This window comes from Atractosteus spatula, chromosome 9, assembly GCF_055471065.1.
Source record: "Atractosteus spatula isolate fAtrSpa1 chromosome 9, fAtrSpa1.hap1, whole genome shotgun sequence".
Lineage (NCBI taxonomy): Eukaryota > Metazoa > Chordata > Actinopteri > Semionotiformes > Lepisosteidae > Atractosteus > Atractosteus spatula.
This window is the reverse complement of record NC_142714.1, coordinates 41,684,910-41,708,619: the sequence shown is the minus strand read 5'-3', so window position 1 is coordinate 41,708,619 and position 23,710 is coordinate 41,684,910. Positions and strand designations below refer to the sequence as shown.

General features: G+C 41.8%; 1 protein-coding gene across 1 annotated transcript in view; it reads left to right on the top strand.

Annotated features, from left to right (window-relative positions):
* col4a6 (collagen, type IV, alpha 6) overlaps positions 1-23,710 on the top strand; it is a 151,790-nt gene that overhangs the window by 111,975 nt on the left and 16,105 nt on the right. Inside the window, exons 21-36 of the mRNA XM_088924586.1 lie at positions 135-227; positions 914-1,071; positions 3,603-3,782; positions 4,554-4,737; positions 8,557-8,628; positions 10,862-10,969; positions 11,351-11,572; positions 12,734-12,895; positions 17,028-17,198; positions 17,879-18,022; positions 18,634-18,756; positions 19,384-19,565; positions 20,104-20,167; positions 21,808-21,882; positions 22,737-22,844; positions 23,071-23,178. Coding sequence (XP_088780712.1) covers positions 135-227; positions 914-1,071; positions 3,603-3,782; positions 4,554-4,737; positions 8,557-8,628; positions 10,862-10,969; positions 11,351-11,572; positions 12,734-12,895; positions 17,028-17,198; positions 17,879-18,022; positions 18,634-18,756; positions 19,384-19,565; positions 20,104-20,167; positions 21,808-21,882; positions 22,737-22,844; positions 23,071-23,178 — 2,154 coding nt within the window. The remainder of the gene's footprint in view (positions 1-134; positions 228-913; positions 1,072-3,602; positions 3,783-4,553; positions 4,738-8,556; positions 8,629-10,861; positions 10,970-11,350; positions 11,573-12,733; positions 12,896-17,027; positions 17,199-17,878; positions 18,023-18,633; positions 18,757-19,383; positions 19,566-20,103; positions 20,168-21,807; positions 21,883-22,736; positions 22,845-23,070; positions 23,179-23,710) is intronic.

Below are 23,710 nucleotides of genomic sequence, written 5' to 3'. Positions count from 1 at the left end.
TCAAAGCCCTGGAATATTGCCTTCACTTCATTTCACTATCAACTATTAAAGCCGAATATTTACACCACTAGCGCTGTACCTCTGTGTTTGTCACATGCACGCTTGCATGCTAATCACCTGTCTGTTCTGCTTAGTCCAAAACGCAGATTTTAATGGAAGAATCGGAAATCCGGGACTGCCTGGGCAACAGGGGCCTCCAGGGTCTCGTGGATCCAAAGGAATCAAAGGTACAAGCTCTTTCCCAACATCTTGATAGAGAGAGACTGTGTGACACAACGCTAAGTCCAAAATGGAGGAGACACAAATCTAGCAGAATCTGTAACATCTTAGAATGCAGAAGGCTCATATTTATACTGCGGGTGTTGCATTCTTTTGGGAAGACTGGATGATCCCAGAAAGCTGCTTAGGGCTCTGTACACCCCTGCACACCTGAGCTCGGAGTCACAACCAAGACGTGAGCCTCATAGGCAGGGGTGTCATTTCCCTTTGAGAAACAGTGAAATAGCAGCAATAGAACAGTCATTTTCAGAATTGTAACCAGATTTTGCTTGATTACATTCTGAATGAAAACAAGAAACAGGTTAAATCATGTTTTAGGATTTGTTTTCCAGTTTACTTCAGTACTGGGACTCTGTGCACAAATCTTAATTTTTATTTCCTGTAGGTTGTTGTGCTGTCAGGGTGTTCCACTCAGGAAGGGATGGGGCGACTTCATCCCTTCAAATGCAAAGAGTCCTCCATTTCTGAGTGTGGAAAAAACCTGTGAAGCCTAGTCTGCGTGCCAGTAGACCACTAGACCAGTAGTGGTCTAGTGCTCTCTGGGATGAAGGGCAATGGTGAAGCTGGAAGCTGCCCCTAACGAGAGAGATTGTGGTTACCCAGCTTGCGTAAGCAGTGTTCTTTGCTGTTTCAGGGGATCTGGGAGACTGCCAGTGCTTGGGAGGCGATGATTTCAGTATCCCGGGCCCTTCTGGACTCCAGGGGCCACCTGGTCCTGCAGGATTACCGGGTCGAAAGGGGGCAGGTGGAGACACGGGACCCCTAGGTTTTCCAGGACCTCCCGGCCCACCGGTGAGTCAGAGTGTGACATAATGAGTGTCATTTGAAAATGATGACGTGGTGTTTATTACAAAAACACAACTGAGACTATCCAAAACCTCGCTAAGTTGTGTCGTGTACCTGAGACCACAGAGATCATTATTTTGTGGTTCTGTTTGCGTCAGTCAGTGGTTTTCTACACATCTGGAGAGTTTCAAATGTGTAGTACCAAAGCTCTTCACCAAAGCTCACAACCCAAAAGCTCCAGTATAGTACCACTGGAAGCATACCCTGTCATGCTTTACTGTAGATCTAACACCCAGCAATACAAAACATTTGAGTAGGAGTAGATCACCACAGGGGCCCTGGAGGTTTTCTTGACCATGTGGGCTCCTTACCTGCAATTCAGTTAATATCCACCAGGTGTCACTGAAGGCTCTCTAATCTCAGTATTGGTTAATCAGCATAGGAACCGTGATTAATTACACAATTAAAAACTAAACATGATGACTTCTTCGGTACAAAGTAATATATTGACAGTTACAGAGGACTTAAAGAAAATTTTTAAAAATTAGGAACTAAATTGTTAAGTGTATTGTTTAGACTGCACTCATATCCACCTGGTGAGCTTGTGGACTGATAATTGTGACTTATTTTTCTAAACTTCAAACTTAAAAAAGATAGCAACAGACAGCAACACATACAGAAAAAGGCTGGGACTTGTGTGCCATTGCTATGAACTGGCTCTGTAAAAAAACGCAAGGGAAAAGAAACTCTGGAACACCCGCGTGCTGTAATACAGGTATATGATTTCACAGAGGCATTAGTGTGTGCTTATACTCCCCTGGAAAGTGCTGACCATCCTTTGATATGTGCATTTCTCAACAAGCATGTAAAAAGGGCAGTGTCAGCGTACCTGTAGTTACTGATGAAACTGCAGTTCTAAAAGATCAAGATGTTTTGCACATTTTGTTTGTTTAACAAGGACAATCAGATACTGATGGACTGACTGACATTCATCAGAATGTTATGAAGAATGCAATCTGTGAATTACTGTTTGGCTACTGGAGGCTCAGGGCATTGAAACATGTTTGAACTTATTTGAAGTGGATTTTTTAACCGTGCCTAGATTTGTCTCAGGTAGCGGCATTTACAAGGTTAACAATAACATTCTCAATGACAATAACAACATTGGCCTGTTGTCGGTATCAGCACATCTGAAATACAATATAATGCCTAACCATGACGAGTAATATAAATTTCCTAAAGTCGACAAGCTTGTTACAGCCAAGAAAAAAGATTTTAAATGTTGTTCAAAGGGAAAAGTGTTTTAAAGAGAGATGCATAGACCTATGAAACGGCTTCTTGAGCATATCCATCATGATGTGACACTTGGATTTCTGCTGGAGAATAGGTAGGTTGGTCCCTTTTCAGGCTATAAAGGCCCATGGGGGAATGGTGTTATGAGCACAGCCGGCACCAATTAGCTCCAAATGGTTCAATCTTTCATTCCCCCCAACTATTTAACCCCTCTGCTCATTGCTACCGGCGCTTGGCATTAAGATTTCATTTGCCCTCCTTTCCTGAAACCCTCTCTACCTCTTCTGGGTCCCCTCACCTACGGCTCTTTGCCTTTGGACTTCTCGCTACCTCTCTCTCGTCTCACCCTCTCTCGGATTTGTTTGCCTGGCTTCGTCCTGACTACCCAGATTTGACCTCGCTTGGAATTACCAGCCACTCTTCGCCTTCTGTCTTGGATACCTTAGCCCTCGGTACCACGTCTCTAGACCTGCACAGGGTTTGTTAACAGCCCGGCATTAACAAATGCTCGTCAAGGGCCACCATTTTTCTCAACCATCTGACACTGGAGGTGGAGGTGATGTGGTCAGCATCACGCTCCGGCCAGCCTATTACCCCCGGAGGGATTAACCCCCGGTACTCATTTGGAAAGCAGGCTGAGTGGACCCGGGAGCCCTCTGGAAGGAATCAGAGCAAGCTACATCGCTTGCCCCTACCTGGGATTGAACCCGGGACCTTCCAGTCAGGAGCTAGACACCCCTGCCATCTGAGCTACCACGGCTCTGTTTGCAAGTACCATTCAATGTACACTGACCTGTTTTCTGAGATGGTCAGGCAATGGTTAAAAACAGAAATGTATTGTGTACTGAATACTGTATCTGAATACTGAAATCTGTAGATCTAGGTTTGTAGGTCTGGCTTGCCTTTAACTGCAGGGGAAGGCTTTCTTCTTGAGTAGTAACCCTGTAACTGTGTCTGACTTTACAAAGAAACTGCATTTAACTTCAGTTCCTTTTTCTTTTCAATCCATCTAAGAGTCTTTGATTACAGTTTCTGTCCAACTTCAAATAGAGGTAGCGTTCGTACTCATATGTAAGCCGTTCTCATTCTTTGTAAAGCTCATCTTGTTATACCAGAGTCTTCCTCGTTCTACCAGTGTGTGATGGAGAGCCTGCTATTAAGCTCTCCTTCACACAGTAGGGAAGGTCGGTGTTGGCCGCTGTCTGTGGGGTTGGCTATTAACTTGGCTATTGTCTTTTTTTCAGGGAACTCCGGGCGAACGGGGGTTTTTCGGGCGGAAAGGAGAGAAAGGCGAACCCTACTTTCCTAACGGCATTGGAGTGAAAGGAGAACCGGGGGTGGTCGGACCCAGTGGCCCACCAGGGGAACTAGGACGACCAGGCAGAGATGGGTTGCCAGGATACCCCGGACGTCCAGGACCCCCCGTGAGTCACCTGCCCTTCCCACAATCCATCACTGCTTCTTGGAAAAGTAGTGGGAAATATGAACATTTTGCTTTATACATTTTCTTTGTGGATTTTGCTGACCTTTAAGCTCTAACATCCCCCCGAAAAAAAAGATTTGAGCTGTGCATCTTTTGTATTTCAACAAAGGTGGGCATCAGTAGAAAGGGATGAATACTTTTCCAAGGAACTGCAATGCTGCTAGGTGTTATTTTTAGAATATCCTGAATCCTGACTGTGCGCATATACTGTACAGTAGGTTTGCATAAGCAGGTGAATTCCCAGTCTAAATACTGGAATGGGAAACCTGTAATGTACTTGTTCTTTTTTTGTATGTCCAGGAATGAACTTAAAACTATTGGGGAAAAGGTATAAGGACTGAATGACAACAAAGCTAGAGGGCTTTTGACAGTGCAAAGTTTGCTCTGTTTTAACTTCAGAACTGTTTCCAAACTGTTCTAACACCATTCACTTCTTACTCCATTCAGCCCCCTCCTGACTGGCCCTTTTCCCCTTATTCATTGCCAGTTCTAATACAGCAGGAAAACAACATTTTGAAAATCCCCCTGGTTGTGGATAAAGAATCCAAATGAAAAAACATTCCTTTCGTGACTGAATGAGAAAACCGTAAAAGAGACCGGTGCCTGTACTGGTAGTGAAATAAATTGTTTTGTGTTATGAGAACAGAGGGTTCTGTTCATCGTCCTTTGAGTGCAGTCAGTATCAGAGTGTCGGGGTGTGTCTGTCTCGCAGGGAGATGGAGGAATTGGTGTTCCTGGAGAGAAAGGGTTTCCAGGAAGCCCAGGCCTCAAAGGTCGCCAAGGAGATGTAGGTCCCCCTGGAATCGGGTACCCTGGAGCTGTGGGAAACCAGGGCTTGCCTGGTGATCCTGGCATTGACGGACTTCCTGGTCAGCCTGGCCTGCCAGGACCTCCAGGTAAGCATACAGTCTGCGGTGGTGAGGACAACCATGACACAACAGTAAGCTGGAAATACCTGTATACCATTTTATACTCTCCAGAAAGAGTGAATCTGATTATTAAAAAAACAAACACCTAACATTGGAGAGTTTCTCCTGCTTTGTTCAAAGGATTTGCACTCTTGTCATGTATCAGATTATTTTTGTTACTGCAAATGCTGTAAAGCAATATTTTGTCGTCTATCCCCAGAAGAGCCTTGTCAACTTGTTAAATAGAACATGCCTGTCTCACACCAGAAAAATGAAGATAGATGGAGACATGTTGGTACAGAATATATGTACAGTATACAGTTTAGATGTTAAATATAAGAACATGCCACTGTTCCATACACAGTATAGATTTAAACACACTTAAGGACAAGAAATACAGTACATCACACAGTATGGATAATAAAATATAGAAAACTATGCACTGTAGAGCTAATAAAATGTTTTTTCATCAAAACATCAGTTCTGGTGGAGAGGGCTAAGCTCTGTAATTGATTTCTACATTATTGAATTCAGTGGCTTATGATCGTACTGTATTCATTTTTAAATAAGCAAATACATCTGGCATAAGTGAACTTGAAAAAAAACTTCTGCAGTCTAATGTAAGTTACAGCAGCAACATTACTAAATACTGAAAATGCAAAAAAGAAAATACATCCTCATATCCAATTGATTCCAGCTTCTGACTTTTTAATTAAATGCCCTCATTCAATGTTGGAATAGTCGATTGTCTCACCATGAATACAAGCAGCTACTGAGCAGATTATTAGAAATTTGACACCTTTATCGGATAGAATCAGGGTGAAGTTACCTTCTGACACAACCTGCTGAGCACCTCTTTGGTCTGGTTCTGGTCCAATTAGCCCAGTTCCTGCTTTTTGTGCAGCTACTTTGTTATCTTTGTCTCACAGAAAGAGACGGCAAAGTCCTCATTCTAAAGCCCGAAATCCTGAATCACTGAAGTTCTCCACTACTCATTTTTCTGTTTTCATATTTTCTCCTTGCAATCTTCACACTGCTGTGACTGATATTATATGATTGATCAGTTTTAATTGTTTAGCAGGTAAGCTATACAGTTTAATCAAAGGAAATAAATCATAACTCAAAACCACCCCAAAGCAGCGAATAACCTTTTTTTTATTAGCAGATGCCCTGCAACATTTCTCTACATTGTGTAATTTTTTTTATCAAATCTGCTAACTTGTGAAAATGTTAAGTGTTCCAAGAGTTTTTAATCTCTAATTGTGTTGACGGCAGCATGGGTCGTGCTTCCTTGTGAAAACATTGGTGAGCTTGTGGGCAATGTTACTTTGCAATACCTACTAAGCTAACCTTGATTTAAAAGATAATAACACTCTTGAGATAATAAATTGCCAGGTCATTCCATTTCAGAGGGCTCAGGGAAAATGCTGACAGACTGCCGGTCTTTGCTGAAACACACATGTCAGGAATTCTGGTGACACTCTTGAGGACCCACGAAAGACAAGGGTTTTCTGCTCAACTGCATTCTCTCATCCCAGCTGAACCCGTAGTAGTGAAGCAGATGCCTGACCTCAAAAAGTTAAAAAAAACTTGAATGTTTATTTTTGAAATAAAAGCATTTAAAAATTATGACAAATACAGTGGTTCATCATTTTAAAATGGGATTTATTTAATAAGTTTTAACATGTACTGTAGCCAACATATCTGTAAGTCATTGTTTGCTGCTAGTTAAGACCCCTGTAGTAAGAGAGAATGTAAAATTGACGTTTTTTAAAGGTCTTGTGAAAATTATGCATCCACAAAACTCTCAAAAAACAAATACTTCATTCGAGTAAAACCTCCCTAAGAAAAGTATATTTGAACGCATACATTTCACCTTGAACAAAAAAGAAATATACACTATATCAGTAGTTCAGGTGGGTATCAGCGTCAGCATGCGTAGGCTACAAAGGAGCAAGTAATAGGTTTATTCCATGCTGAAAAGTAAAGAAAGAAAACACAACGTTTCAGCTGTGGAGCCTTCTTCAGGTGCTCACAATAGGAATAAACCTATTAAACCAATATAGTGTAAAGGAACAAGTAAACCTATTACTTGTTCCTTTACGCTATATTGGTGTCTGACTGACTTTATGGAAATTGAGGAGAATAACCTTAGACAGTATTTAGATTGTACCCAGTCTTGCAACACCCAACTCTTTTTATTTCTAGGCTACAAGCCTCACTTCTGAATAGATAGCCAGTAATGGTCAAACTGTTTTCATGCTGAGGCTGATCAGAACCAACCAAACTGAAAGTCCACCAGCCCCTTGTTCACGTTGTGAACTCTCTGAAATGGAATGGCCTGGATGCGTCTAAAACACGTGGCTTTCGCTTTGTTAACAAAAATGCTCCGTAATATCTTGCTAAGGTGATTGTTTTTCTGTTTCTCCCGAAAGATCTCAAGCTTTGTTTCAAATTGTTTTCCCCCCTGTAACGCTGATGTGCTGACTGATTTTCTCAACCCCTTTCTGCACGCGCCTGGGCAGGTGACTGTTGCTGTGGGCAGGAGGTTGGTAATGGACTCTCACTCACAGAGGGAGGTGAGATGCCAGAATGCCATAGTAATGATGCCAGGGAGTCTACGAGCCTTACGCCTGCACTAAAGCAGTGTTAACCGGCACAGCTGCATGTTCTTCAGCTGCAGAAATTAAGTGGAGTTTTTGTGAGGTGCAGCGCATGACCTGTTGCTGTGCACATGCTCAGGCTGTCTGCAAAGCCTAACAGCCATGCCACTGGTGTATTCTGATTAACAAGGATATTGAAGGGTTTTATTAAAAACAGAGGATTGAGTACACGATCATTAGAATCAAAGAATTGTGTAAAGAAGCAAGAGGTACAATTTATGTAGGCTATGTTGCTTAACACACTGTTTCTTCCTAGATAAAGCTGGATTTTCTATGACACTGCAGCTGTACATGTATCATCTATTCAAACTTGTTGGGTTTTTAATTGAAGGACCCGATATGCACGCAATTTTATAATATTTTGCAACTTGCATGTGTGTAGCATGTGCAGATTTTAACAGCACCCTGCCTATGAAGATTTGTTCCTATAACTGTCATGCACATAGTGCACAATTTCTGTACAGTGTCTGCAACCAAAGCCCTTTGCTTCTACAACGAGTACAGATGAGCTTGCAATCTGGGCTTGAACAATACTGTTTAGAAGTTAGTTCACATAAAGATTTTAAAACATATTTCGTGTCAGTGTCAGTTTCACAAATAGGGCTTGGCTGGTCATGGTTTACTTAATTAGATCGATACATTTAAATATGTGCCATAGCATAATAAGATTCTTCTTACAGTATGTAGAGAAAAAGTAAATACTGAGAGCCAGAAACCATAAAAGTAGACTTTTATCTATATCCGAATGGCAGGGCATGCCCCTTTCTTAAATAAGCATTTAATGAACCTGATCCATTTGTACAATATTAGTTATGGTCGACAACTACATTCATAACAGTTATCACTGAAAAATCAAGCTTGCCTCTCAAGTTGTATTGAAATGAAAAGGTTTGTAGACAAGAGGGAGCCATCAAGTCAATGTGGCTTGTTTAGTTGCTGGTGGCTAATTAATGCGATGGAACTCATCCAGACATTTCTTGAAAGCTTCTTCCCGACTACCACAACTCTTTGTATGTCTCCTGTTTCAAAAGCACATCCCCTCCATTTCCATTTGTGTCCAAATAAAAGGTTAGATATTGCCTTTCACATTAGCTGAGTTACCCTGGCTCTGTTTTATAATTCTGCTTTACTCTAATGGCCCCAGGGACAACACTGCCTTGTATGCTTCCTAGAGATGTCGGTGACCAAGGACCACCAGGATTTCGTGGAATCCCAGGTAACCCTAAAGTCAGCAGGTGCAGTAAGAAAATGTGGTTGTCCATTTAAAATACAGCGTGCATCATTTTATTTATTTTTTATTATTTTACTTAGTATTAATCAGATCTTCCTTTTGAACTTATGGTGTATACCTTAAACATTGCTATTGAGGCATTAAAGGCGCTTAAAATCTGGAGAGTGCTCAGATTTGTCAGGTCCTTTCAAACAGGAACTGGAAGCTCACTACTGAGTAGCTTCCAGAAGGATGCCAAAAATGCCATTAATATTACATTGTGTAATTGTTTTCTCACTCTATTATTTGAAGCATGCTCTCAGAAATAATCTCAGAAATATCTAATAATATAAAGCTCCATAGTGGGACATCCCCCCCCCCCGTTATCCATAAATGGTTGATAAATAATAAAACTACTGTAAATACCTACCTACATAATTAACAAGGTCAAAGTTCAATTTAATTCATCATGAAGACTGGGACAGGTCCAATCAAGAAAAACAAAAGTTTCAGTTTCCCTCAAGAGTGGGAGAATATTTTTTTTGCTTACGAGCACCTAAAAGCAAATCTGTGTTTTCAAACTGTGGTGTGAGCATTGCTGGAGGGAAAAGACACAGTATGGAGAGGTACAGTACTTCTCCACTGTTCACGAGAATTCAGATCAGAATGTTCCCACTTGAAGCAGTCTGCAGTCTGAAACATTAAACTAGGTAAAAGCTGCCTCGCACAGGCAGTGATCCTCATTGCCAAACTGATTGAGAAAAGCCATAGTGCACACAAACCATCTTTCAAAGTGTCTTGTTATTTGGCAAAGAACAAGAAGGTGTTTACAGACAGCGAATTGTCGAGCATGCATCGACGGTGATGGCTGAATCTTTACTTAAGAATTGTAAAAACAGTCCCAAGATTATAGCAGGTCTTTCATACAGTATATGAAGCTGGGAGTAAGTCCAGTGTCAAGAAGAGTCTTTGTCCATGTTAAGGAGCAGTTAGAGTGGAATATTGGTATAGCCAGTGTGTCTCAAGGTGTGTCTTAGTTTAGTGTGATAAACTGTTTGAGGTGTTTTTTCAAATGGTGTTCGGGAACGTCACCATCAAAAAGCAATTTCTGGCATTGTCGCTGAACTCAACAACTAAAGGTACTGATATCTTCAACATGTTGATTGACTATTTTATTGCAGAGAAATGGGCCAATCGAGACATTGGTGTCCCTAACTGACCAAGTGGCGTGTAGGATTCTTTGCAAATTACAAAACTGATCCAGACTTGCCTTGTTTTTGGAACTATCATTGTATTATCCACTAGCAAGCAATTTGGGCCATTGTAATGGGGTCTGATTTCAATTCAGTCTATGAAGGCCACCATGCACTGGAGGAACTGTCTTCTGAGACTTCAGAGCCTTCCTCTAGCTCAGCAGAGGAACAATTCTGCATTGAAGCATTTCACATTTGTAACTGAAGTTTAAATAGAAATTACACTACGAGTCACTTGACAGAAGCTGCTTGTAGTGTTTTGTAGCTTGATTAGGCATTTTCAACCCATGTACCTAAGACATGCCCTAAACTGAATTGCTAGAGAAAGAGAGGTCAGTTGCTGATATGATCAAGGCAGTTAAAGCTTTCAAGTCTAAATTGACCCTCTTTCTTCATCAAGTGCTGCAAATAACAACGCTGCATCTTCCCTCTGTGCTCAAAATGCTGAAGGAAAATCCAAGTGAACCTAGGGCCCTGACTGCTCAGAAGACCAGAGATCTCTTGGTCAGGAGTTTGATAAAATAGGAGGTTAAAGACACCTCCCTAAATGTCAGTGCCAGAAATTGTTCACTGTCTGACAACTGGAAACTTACTGAAGCTAAGCAGGTGTGAGCCTGGCCAGTACCTGGATGGGAGACCTCCTGGGAAAGCCTGCTGTGAGAGGTATTAGAGAGACCAGGGCACTTCTCAAAAGAGTAGGATTGTTACCCAGGTCTCCTGGCCAGATCTCCCCCTAGCATTTACCCATCATGGCCTCTTAATACTGTCCATCTATGAATTGGCCTTCATTACTCTCTTTTCCTCCCTGCTGATAGCTGATGTGTGGTGAGTGTACTGGCACACTTTGCCTCTTGTTGCATCATCCAGGAAGGGGCTACACATCGGAGGTGGTGGAGGTGGGGAGTCCCGCATGCCTGTAAAGTGAGTGTCCAGAAAAGCACTATATAAATGTAAGAAATTATTATTATTATTAATCTCTTTCCCAGGTCCTAAGGGAGAGCCTGGCAAACCTGGCTCTGCTGGCCGGCCTGGCTTTGATGGTCAGAAGGGTGAACGAGGGGACCCAGGATTTGGTGGACAACCAGGACCTCAAGGTAGAGACTTGATTCTGAGCAAAACCTATTCCTTGCCTACCTCCATTTTATTGTATAACTGATCATTCAGCTCATAGTCTCCACTCCCTCTTTTTACGTACTTTTAATTTAAAAAATGTTCTATAGCTCTATGTTAGCCATTTTTAAAAACTGTGTTCTATAACCTATGCGTTTAAGGAGAGAATGGTCTCAAGTCCCTTATTATCGGTTTTGCTATTTCTTCTCTCAGCCCCGGGGCGGATAATTCTCCTCATTCAGTTCTGGATTTGTCAGCTCGTGGTCAATGCAGTTCTTCTGGGGAAACTTCACCACAGCTACAGGACATAAGAGCCAACACAACTGTCTAACATAAAGGACACTGACCGTCGTTTTTCTTGATAGGGTTCACAGGGCCCAGGGGTGACCAGGGCCCTCCAGGCATGCCAGGGCAGGATGGCAGACCAGGGCTTCCTGGGAAGGATGGCTTTCCGGGGCTGCAGGGGGAGAAGGGAAAGCCTGGAGAGGTGCTTGGGGCTCTGCCTGGACTCCCTGGCCTGCCCGGCCTGCCCGGAGCACCGGGGGACAAGGGACAGATAGGAAACCCAGGCCTCCCTGGATCACCTGGTGAGTTCTGGAGTATAGCCAGTCTCCCCGTTGTAACGAACAGTTCTTTCCGGACCCTATGCGGACGACACAATCCGACGAAGTGGGGAAACACTGGGGAAACGTCATGCAGGAATACGGGGCTGAAGACAGGGGGGCGTGTCCAAGGTGCACTGGTGCATGGGGGAGGTGAGGCCGAGGCGAACAATCCAAAAGAGTAGTCCTTAGAGAGTATCCAAAACAGAAAGGTAAGTCCAAAACCAGGAGATCCATCAAAACGCGGAATTAAAACACGAAGGCCGGGCCGGAACCGGCGGACAGGGAACAGGAACGGGAACCGAGGTTAAAACCTTAACGGGACCAGGCGCTTCCAGGTCCCGGACTCACACGATACGGAAATCAGATGCGGAGCCCGGATGAGCGTCAGCGCCTGGCTTTTAAGGTGGGCTGGGAATAGGAAACAGGTGCACAGAATAAAGTCTTAAGTGAAAGGGCTGGAGCACCCTTAAGGAGGGGGAACTATAATCGTGACACCCGTAGCCTGTCAGACTGACTTTACCATGATTAATCTATGTCATGGTGAAATCTGAGATGGAATGGATGTAGGGAGTTTTTAATTCATTCATTTGTACTAGTTCTGCATTACTGCAGTTTTTTCCTCACTAATATTAAAATGAATAAACTCCAAGCAGCTGCCAGACTACTGGGCCCTTCAGGTTATTGCTCCATCATCTTGGTCCCAGTTAACATCCAAATAGATTCTTTCAATAAAGCACAATGATTATGATGAACAAGACCTCTAATACATTTTATTGTATCTGCATTGTACTAGCATCTGCACCTGATGATCAATGGGCTATTCATTCAGCCTCAAAGGACATAGAATTCCTTCCTTCCAATATCTGGTTTTACAAAAGACAAGATAGTCAAGTCACCTTGCATGAAGGCCAGTATTTATGATACCATTTGCAGCAATGAAAGTAAGAAATGGTTGGCTCAGTCATGAGCATATCTTACAATAGAGCACTAGTAATAACAGAGCACAGATTGAGCTTTGAAGTCTCTTGCATGTGTTGTGCTGTTAACACATGTGCAGTTCCCCTTCCAGCCTCTGTATTAAAGCCTACTTTTTTCCTGGTTGATGTGCATCCAAAATGTGTACTCCTTCCTGCATTTTTCCAGGGTTTGATGGCCGTATAGGTATCCCTGGTGCCAAAGGGGAACGCGGTGCGGATGGATTCCCCGGAACTCAAGGTTTGCCTGGGCTGCCTGGAGAGGGTGGTCTGGGAGGAATCCCTGGCCCTCCTGGTCCTGAGGGGAGCAAAGGATTTACCGGTCCAACAGGTTAGTTATCTGATCACAGGGCTTCCCACATAGACCTCTGGCTCAGTATTCTGCCGGTGTTCTTGACACTTGCCATCAACCAGCATTTCCAGCTCTCCTCTTTCCCTAATGAGGTGTAAGATGCTTTTGTCTTTAGTAGGAGGAAGAACCAAAAATGAATTTGACCACCGTGCTTCTCTATACCCACATTCTTCAGGATGTTTGATTTCTACAGTATGTACAGTATGAATCCATTTCAATGAGGTCCATCAGTCAACAGAAGAACCCAGAAATTGCAAGGGCAGTTGGATTCTGCTGCAGGGTTTAACAGTTATTTTCAGTCTGGTGCAAGAAACATCCAATCCAAATCTGTACATTGAAAATGTTCCAGATTTATACAGTATACAAAATCCACATACAATATATTTACAGTACACAATTACAAAAGGGAATATCAGGGACACAGTAATGCTGTAGTTCACATTTATTTTATTGAAAACATAGTTACAGCACATACTGTATAGTAAACAAATCAGAACTGTTCATTGACCTCACGCTACTGTTTAGAAATGTTTATTGGAAGCAGGTAAAAAAAAAATAATCTGGACACTTCCAGTGGCTTTTCTTTGTAATACCACTACTAACAGTTGTGGTGAAAATCTTAACAAAAGAATTCATTAACTGCTAGAGCCCAAGTCAGCATGGCAGTTTCATCACTACCGGGGAGTGTCTCGTGGTGTGAAGAGTGTGGGAATCAGCTGTGCACCCCAAACAAGGCCGCTGGCTGAACTGCGAGGCCCTCCCCTGACAGAAAGAAGTCCTCATCTTGTCATGGAACCACATCCACGCATGCCCATGTTTATTAATGTCTGTGTGTTTTTCCTCACCATGCGTCTTTCTCAATTCCCATCCTCCCTCCATTTCTGGTGTCACTCTGTCTTGGTGTTGGGTCACTCCATAGGCTGCCAAGGTGAGAATTGCTGCTGTGACATTAGAGCCAGCCAGTAGACCTAACAGCCCCGCTTTTAGTGCTGCCAGACTTGAACTAAAAAGTAGACGTAACCATGTAGACTTGCCAGCTTAACACAGTCAGTCCCTGTTTTGAGCATGCTCTGTAGCACCCCGGGCAGGTGGTCCAGTCATCCTCCCCTTTTCATCAATGACAGAAAATGGGATGAACTCACTTCTTTTCTTAAAAAGCTTCTCAAATCTGATTTGCTCCTTTTCAGGTTTACGTCTCAAAGATGCACCTTTAAACAGTCGATCGTTCCGGATGCAGCGTAACTCTGAAGTTTTTGAGGTCATAAAGGAGAGCAGGAGCTGACAGCTTGCGCTAGTCAATTCTGAAACAGCACTGGGGCTGTCATCTCCTGCCAAGGTCAAGTGGGGAATTTGTGGCCTTTGAAAACTAAGGTAGCTTTAGAGAAACAAGGCAACAAAAAGTCAGAATATACAGTACTTCCTCATTGAATGGGGCTGAAACCTTTTCATTAGTATAGAGCCGTAGAGCTAGAGGAAGGGCATGTTGGTTAACATAGAACGGTCATAGAAAATAAGTTCAAAGAATTTGAAGCATTTTAATCTTTTTAGCCACAAACAGAGAAGCCTATGAGGACATGATTGTTTTCAGAATCCGTGAACAGGAATGGCTTCCACTTGATCTGAAATGTCCTTATCTTCACAGAAAAGCCAAGACGCTACTGCCATGGGCATCCACAACTTTTTAAAGGTGCATCGCAACTGAGAGATAAAAATTTGGTTCCTAACATCTGCAATCAGTGGATGCTGTTTGTAGGAGAAAAAATGCTAAAAACGTTAGGAATTCAGCACCCACTATCTTTAAACTTTTTGAAAGCTTCTCTTACCATCTGTTCTGGGCATGTGTCAATGGGCCCCTCCTGTGCGTTGTCGGTCTCTAGATTAGCCGTGTGTGTGTAGCCCATCGTCAGTGTTTTGCTGGTTTTCGAGCTCATCAGCTCCTCGACTAGCTGCTGCTCTGTAGGATGTAGTGCACTCCTAGGTGCTCAGGTGTGCCCCTGTGATTGTGTAATAAAAGTCAGTACTAAGAGCTGTACTGCCACTTGAAACCAAAGTGAAATGTAGAAGATGGACTTTTTTGTTTATTCACAGGTTGATAACTGAACTGGGTAAAACATTCAGCACAGTTAGTGTTATAATTGTGGTCCTCTGTTTTTCTTTATTAATAAGCATGACGTGATTAAAGGAAAAGTTGTACACACACAGTAAGGAACATTCAGAAAGAAAATATCACATATTAATTTATTGTTGTTTTCCATCCTAAATATTAAAGGTACTATATATAGTTTGTTAAATTTTACATCCATGTATCTGGTTTTGTTAGTTGTTTTTTTTTGTTGTTGTTTTCTGGTGTGCTTTTCTCTTCTTTTGTAAATAGTTGGGATTTTTTTGTTGACATGGTGCTCTTGCAAATTATTATCCTATGTCTGCAGAGAGCAGTGGTGTCCAACCAGTCAAGGAGTTATCCATAGCACATTAAGTTTTATAAAATAATGGAAAGCTCACAGCTTGTACTTTAGTAAATGCTGCAATGACATTACTCCTGGTTATGGTGGCCAGACTACCCAGAGCATGTCTAAGAAATTATATGAAACCAGTATCTGGCTTATTAACACCCAGGAATTCCCTGCCATAGAATCCTCAAAATTCACGCAGACATTTCCTTTCTCTCTTCGTGCAAAAAGGGAAGGAGAAAATATTTAAGCAGCATCTGTAAAAGTTTCTTTCATTACATTAGCTCTGTCATTTAGGTCTATGTCAGCTTTGCAAGGGTTTTTGTTTAACAATAAATTTAATTTTAAAATTATTTTTAAAACAGTTTAGTAGAATTTAAATGATCAATAATTTCTTGATTTATAACTCAATTCTTCAGTCTAATGGACTAAATTTAAATCAAATGTTTTAAATTAGATATCAAACAGAAAATGTGAACAAAATTAAAGATTCAAAAGAAATGATACGTCTTCAGTATAAAATATTATACATTGAAAAAATAGTAACCTTCCAAAGTTAATATCAGATAAGGCCTTCCTGAGAATCATCATAAACCTGGTAAGACTGACACAAACACCTGATCAGCCTCTGGACAGCCTGCTGTGGGCTGTTCTACCACTCGGCCTGTACAGCTGACCAGCAAAAGTTGGCTGGTCCCTGTTGTCTCTTATTGATGGCTCTGGCAAGTTGGTCCCACAGGTGAACTATTGCACGTAGATCAGGAGTAAAATCTGGCCATGGCAATAACTTGTGTTCTTGCAATTGTGCCACTGTAATTATATCCCGTACAGTCTTGCACTGTCATGCTGGAAAGCTGACATTTCCAGTTTATCTTGCAGGATTGGCAAAATAGTTGGCTGAAGCACGTCATGAATAGATCACTGAAAAGTGAGGTTGTCCTCAATATGCACCACCATAGAACACTCTGCCACTTTTACACGTTGTTGTGTTTCTAGGAACCAAGAGAGACTTGGCCAGCTAAAGCCAGTGTTATATGTGGTTGGGCTGAGCCAGCTGTAAACCACTGCTAGGGGAATCCAGGTCGTGACCCATGAATGGACTTGCAACCTCAACTGAAGTCTCCTTATTTCTGTTGGTCATATTCTTTCATGTCTTGTTCCTACTTTATATCTTGGTCTTTGATAACATGCCCACATTTTCATTCCATGTTTCATCTCATGTGCATTGTGGTTATGTAGTGTATATGTTATTAATAAACTTACACAACCCTCAGTTTTTTTTTTAATATTTCATTTAGAAAGACCTGTAAAATTGCTGCCTTTTCTGGAATAGATCCATTGTTTCCTTAGTTTGGCAACAAAATTGGAGGGTCGGAGCTTGGTCAAATAGAATATAAGATCTACCTTATTTGTAGGTGAATAAATAGTGTTCACACAGGAAAGCAAGTGAATATTGTTAGAAGGTTAAAATCCACTGAACTTGAAATGATCAGTTTCCAAAACGCTGGTGTCCCAAGTAAGTATTGATTTCCATAGCAGGAATTAAGAGTAAGATTGAGTCCTGCTAAAGTAGTGGAAATTGCTAGTGTGTTAGTGGGAAGAACAAAGAGATATGCTGGGATGCTGATGGGGGGAAAAAAAACATCTGGTACTTCTTGCAGGCTTTCCAGGGCTGAAGGGATTTGCTGGTGACCCTGGCCCCCCTGGTCCAGCAGGAATGAAGGGTCTCCCAGGACAGCCTGGGTTTCCAGGCCTGCCTGGACAGAAGGGCTTTCCGGGGCCACCAGGGAGCAGTGGACAAGATGGTTTTCCTGGGTTGCCAGGCAGGAGAGGTATGGCTCGCTCTTTACTTGTTGAAGTCACACACCCGGTTGCAGAACACGACTTTCTTTGCCGAAACAAATAAAGGCATATTTTCTTGCCATATTTTCTTTGATTTTTGCAGGCTCATTCAAAACGTAAACATTGGTGAGAGTGACAGCAAAAGTCAATTTACAACAGGTGGAAGTACAGCTGTTTGATTCGGTCATGTGTTCTTATTGTTCATGTGTACAATAGAGGTCATGCCAAATATTATTTCTCCACATAACTACTTCAGAATACATTTAAACATACTGTAAAAGTTTTCATACATAAAGAAGTGTTGGTAAATTCTACGTGATGTAACATACTGTACTGTATACCTAGCAATTTCTGGTACCATACTATTCAAATACATCACAAAAGCAACTAAATTCAGCTGATGTCCAGTTAAAATGCTTGAAAAGAATAATAAACTTATAATATGTATTTAATGGGAATTCAGTATTGCTTTAATGAGTTCTCCCTACAGGCAGAAATTTTAGAACCAGCTATGCTCGTATATCAAGGGATATCTTGTGTTTTGGGGTGCAGTGTCAGCCTTTACAGATTATCTTTTATTTGGGGGTGAAGTGTCAAGAAGGAAAGGGTGAAAGTAAGGAAGGGGGAATGTGGCTGGATTTGTTTCCTAATGCATGGAATTGTGTGGCAGGTGAAAAGGGAGTACCAGGCATGCTGGGCTTCCCAGGCATGCCGGGGTCTCCAGGGGCCTCCGGGAGCCCCGGACAAAAGGGACCCCGAGGAGTGGATGGCAGTAAAGGGCTGCCTGGACAAGCTGGACTGCCAGGACAGAAAGGTACAGTAGGGCCAGACACCAGTCATTACAATGACAGAACTCAGTTCACTCTGTACAACATATACAGTAGGATCAAATAGTGTTTTTTTTTTCACACCTAATTCTTACAGGTCTAGTGACAACTTTGGTCATGCTGCATATTTGTTTAAAAATCTTTTTTATAGTAAAATCAACAAAAGCATTAAGTATATAGCTATCAAAATTGCATTTGAATTCAGAATTATACAGTAATGCTAATAATAACTGTAAAATAATCGTACCACAAGTAAAAAAGCCCATTTGATTCTGAAATAAAAATCCATGGTCTGTTTTTTATATTTGAATTTTACATGTTTACCAGAAAAATGTTTGCATTTTTTAAGTGAACAAACCTGACCTTTAAAAAAAAGAATGTTCTATTAAATTATGGATGTTTCGGTGTCTAGGTGAAGCAGGGCTGTTTCCTGCCATCAGGTGTGATTGGCCAGCCTGATGCAATTACTCTAGCACAATGCACAGTAAATACCATTGGATTTCCAGATTACAGTTATTAATATATCATCTGTCCAGATAACTGTATCAGTTGGTCATACTGTATATCATATTAAATAGTCTCTGTTTTCTTTCTCCAGGAGACAGAGGGGATCCTGGGCTGCCAGGGCGGCCCTCCTTGCCCCCAGTGGTAGGATTGCTGGCAAAGGGTGACAAAGGAAGCAGTGGTCCCAGTGGGCTGATGGGGTTCCCGGGGCAACGAGGTGCGCACTTTTCGAGCTAGACGTTTGGCACCTAATAGCAAGTTTTTGTCCATGAGTCAAACCCTCCTGTGCTGATCTCAGAACTCCACACTCTCTTCCCTGGATGAGCTCAGTAACTCCACACTCTTCTCCTTGGCTGAGCTCAGTAACTCCACACTCTCCTCCCAGGCTGAGCTCAGTAACTCCACACTCTCCTCCCAGGCTGAGCTCAGTAACTCCACACTCTCCTCCCAGGCTGAGCTCAGTAACTCCACACTCTCCTCCCTGGCTGAGCTCAGTAACTCCACACTCTCCTCCCAGGCTGAGCTCAGTAACTCCACACTCTCCTCCCAGGCTGAGCTCAGTAACTCCAGTCTCTGCTCTCTGGCTGAGCTCAGTAACACTGTATTCCCAAACCAAAATGTCTTACAGTCTATGCATTATATGTTTAATCCTAACCTACCTGCTCCAGGGATTACCCCACAGTGTGTTTCCAGTCTGCCTTCACATCACTACCCTGCAGATGGATAATTTCAGGCAGTTTCTGAAATGTTCGGCTCTGCCACAGCACCACAACTCCCAGCCTCATGAACAGCTGGAGCTTCTGTCTTCTTCTAACCCTGCCCTGTCTGGTATGTTTGACTCCAGGTGATAAAGGTTTTCCAGGCAGAGCTGGTCTCCCAGGTCAGCCAGGCCTTCCTGGCTTCCCCGGTACGGAGAAGGGAGCTCCAGGAGACACTGGACTGCCTGGCACTCCAGGGCCCCCAGGATTTCCCGGTTCTAAAGGCTCTCCTGGGATTATTGGTTTCCCAGGTGTACCTGGACCCAAGGTATGTGATCTTACTTCATAAAGCCAAGATCATTTCGACCCTGTCAAACTTTCCACTAAGTTTCTTTCACTTTGTTACTGCAAGGTAACAACCATTACTTTTAATAATGATTCTCGCCTGCCCTCTGACCTTACCGTCTTTGAACTGTGAGTCTGGCAGGACTGTGAAAATGGGAAATGAATTCATCATAGATATGTTATTACTTCAACAGGGTGCAGACAGTAATAAATCTTTAAAATTGTAGAATTGAATGTCTGAAGGTTACTGAAGAGATGAAATATTTAGATGAAAAAATGCTTGCAAAACTGTTTCTATTGTCCCTTCTTTTCTAAAGGTTAATCAGAAGGTTAACCTGTTCTTTCCTTTCTCACTAAGATATGTCAGCAAGATGTTGACTGAAGGCTTATATTTTTAGCACAAACAAAAACAAACACAAGCCTGTCTGTTGCAAATTTCCTGATGCTAACCCAGCTCTCCCTGCCGAAATGAACGTGATGTTCTTCCAGTGCCCCTCAGTCTCTGTTGTCATGGTTCGCAGGGTGTCTATGGTCCATCTGGTATTAATGGATTCCCTGGAGTTCCTGGGGGTCGAGGCCTGAAAGGTAAGGTTCAATAGAGTGGCCTCTTCGGTCATCACCATTTCTCTGGCTGGTTACAGCTGCTCTTTTAACAATGATTCTGGTCACAGAAGCTGCTTTTATGAAGACTTGCCAAAAGCTCCTTTGCCATTTTTTCCTACTGTACTCTTGCAACTGAACAGGACTGCCAATTTCTCTCCCCATAGGAATCTAATAACCCATTTCTACTGCCAGCCCACTTTATCTACCACTCCCTGGTTGGCCCAGCAACATAGAAACATGTAATCTAAGCAGGAAGGACCATTGACATTCTAGACCCTTAAGCTTGTAACTTTTTAAAGGCAAAACTCACAAAATTAAAATTAAATAAACTAAACCCACTTTGCTATGGTGAATGCAATCGTCTTCATACAAAGCAGAGATGATTCACTTCCAGTTTGTTTTTGATTTGGGACATTGGCTGATAGATAGGTACTTTATTGATCCCGTGAGGGAAATTGCAGAATTGCAGAAATTGCAGAATTGATGACAACCACGTACTGTACTGCCACTGGTCTTACTTTTTAATTGCATCAAACTTCTCACAGTGTCCCAGTCATAAAATAGCAACACCAAATAAAATGTTCTTTTGCTCACAAAATGCTCTCAAAGGAGTCATCACTCCTTTATTAAAGAATTCAGATTGTTTAAAATGGTGTTCATTATTTTTTAATAAACCTATTCAGAATAGGCAAAGAAATGATGTTCATTATTTTTTAATAAACCTACAGTATTCAGAACAGGCAAAGAAATTATGTTCATTATTTTTTAATGAACCTATTCAGAACAGGCAAAGAAATTATGTTCAATATTTTTTAATAAACCTATTCAGAACAGGCAATGAGGTTAACAGCAAAATAATTCTGAGAATAGCATGTTTATTTTGTTAAGGTGACTGACTTCTGTTTCTACTGCTATTAAGAATATTTATGGCTGGATAACATTTTAAAGATTTCTGGTTTTTGTTACGTGTATATATATATTGAAGTCACTATAATCTGTCAATTAGTAATAAACTGTACATATAACACATTGAGATCACTCTCCCAGTCAAATATGTAACACTGATTAACTGTTCATTTAGCAAGACCTGGAACAGTTAATCAATATTTAACATTTGCTACACACAGTAATAAAGAATTAACATTAATTCTTTAACTTCAAAGGGAAAGAAAACATTTTAAAGAATACATTTTAAAAACCAGTTATGGTCCTTGTCCTCTGGCACAGGCATTGTAAGTGAAGCATGGGGCACTTGCCCTGACTTCTGCTTTTGCCTGTTAACATTTCAGTGAGCTGTTCTGTCAGAACAATACAGATTTGATTGAATTTGTACCATTTATAACTTTGCTGCCATCGCTGGTAAGGAAAAATTCTGCCTGTACAAAAAAATTCCTTTTACAGAAATACTCAAAATTCAAATAAATACTCATATACACATATATACTCCATATATGAAAATAATCCGTAAACAACCAAGTGTTGAACAGAAGTTGAATTTAGCTATAAAGTGAGATGGCATTGTAAAGGCATTGTAATAACTGTGTGTTATCAAAAGAATACAAATGAAAAAGCTTCCAAAGAAAGACTTTCTAGTGGATTGCTCAAGATTCTTGCTTTCCCAGGTGATCGTGGAGTCTCAGTAAGCACCCCTGGAATCCCAGGAAATAAAGGTCAGCCAGGAGACCCTGGAATACCTGGTGAGTTTTGTGCAGTGTCATATGTCACCAGAACCAATGACATTGTCTATGCAGTGTTGAATTCTGGGAACTGATTTGCTCCTTAACTGTCCAAAGGTTTGTCTGTTGGAAGGATTGCTTGCATTTACACAGGGGGTTTCTTCCCAGAACACTTTACATAAAAGAGAGAACAAATTTCATGGAAGACACACGGTCGCAATTCTGCACCAGCACCTACTGCATCACCTGCTAAATCATGGAAGGATGTGGGGAGGCCTAAATTTCCTGAGGCTGATAACTCTACACTTAAGCTAACAGTACCATGTGAACTTTAAAGAGCAAGTATTCAGGACCTCAGTTTAATGTCTCTGCATAAAGATGTAACCTCATATAGCACGGTGTTCCTGGTCACCATAATGGGATACTGCTTTGGAAATTCCATTCTAGATTGAAAAGTGCCACCTAAATTTCGACCAACTCCACATAGAGTAGTGACCTGATTTTCTTTTTTTTTTCCTTAAGGTCTATTATTCCAGCCCTGGCCAGGCTCCACCTAGCTTAGCTTCTGAGATCTGAATAGATCAGGCTACAACATGATTGTTTGGGATATTAAATAGTTGGGTATTCTTAACACAAAGAGTTATGAATGTAACAACCCCCCAGGCCTTGTTGTTGAAGGTTAGTCCTTTCCGGTGCTCCAAGGAAGATGAAATTCATTTTGTTCAATGAGCTACAGTACGTACATATTAAATCTGTAATCTGGTGACAATCAGCAAGTTTGACCAGGTGGCCCTCTGATACGTTCCTATAATAAAAATTAGCTATAATATAGGTTTTCAGTTTTGGTTCCAATCAATATGTTTCATGATTTACAGGGGGGAGAGGCACTGATGGTCCATCAGGTGCTCCTGGTTTCCCTGGAAACTCTGGGTTCAACGGTCAGAAGGGCATCCCTGGAGAGCCAGGAAGGCAGGGCCTGCCAGGTAGGTGCCAAATAAAAATCAGACCATGCACAGGATCAGACTCATGTTTTGAGGAGTTTGCTGTACAATTCCAGGAAGCTTTGAATCAGTCCAGATTTTGATGGTGTCAATGGTGTTGTAGTCTTGTATAAATGGCAGTGTTGGCCTAGTCTGTTTGACTGTAAGATAATATTATGTGGTGTATTTTTTTCTTTGTGATGTAGCAACTGTCTCTCTCTGTTAATAGGTACCCAAGGATTCCTGGGCACCAATGGCCTGCCTGGGCTGCCTGGTCGGAGAGGGCCTGAGGGTTCCCCTGGTACCCCTGGATCACCAGGGGGATCTGGACAGAAAGGTGAGATCGTTGACAACTATTAACCTGTTTTGTAAAATGATAGTGGTTTGTCAAAAATAAAATTATTCATTCTTTATAGGATTTCAAGTTTGTCGGCTGATCACAGGATCTAACGCCATTGTTGTGTAATCCCAGAATGAACATCTTTTTTGTATAAGCAGGAGATATTTCTGATAAAGCTCTTTCATTGTGGACTGGTGTGGCATTTACTGTATTACGAATGCTGGAAATTGTATAACTTGTGTTGCTCATGCCAGTCATTTTGGATTCTGCATGCAGTTTCTATAGAAAATCTCTCTTGTCCTGGTGGGCAGTTGGTGATTGCAAAAGTGTCAGTCCGTAGCATGCCTTTTTATGCTTTTTTATAGTTCTGTTTTTCCACTGTGAATTAGATTAGAAGCACCTAATCACTGTTTTGAAATTTAGCCTGCTTGAAACTGCAAGTAAACATTCCAATGTCCTCCATTTTGAAATACAGACTGCATATGAAATACATAAGGATGTTCATGAGCAGTGGGATTTTCAAGACAAG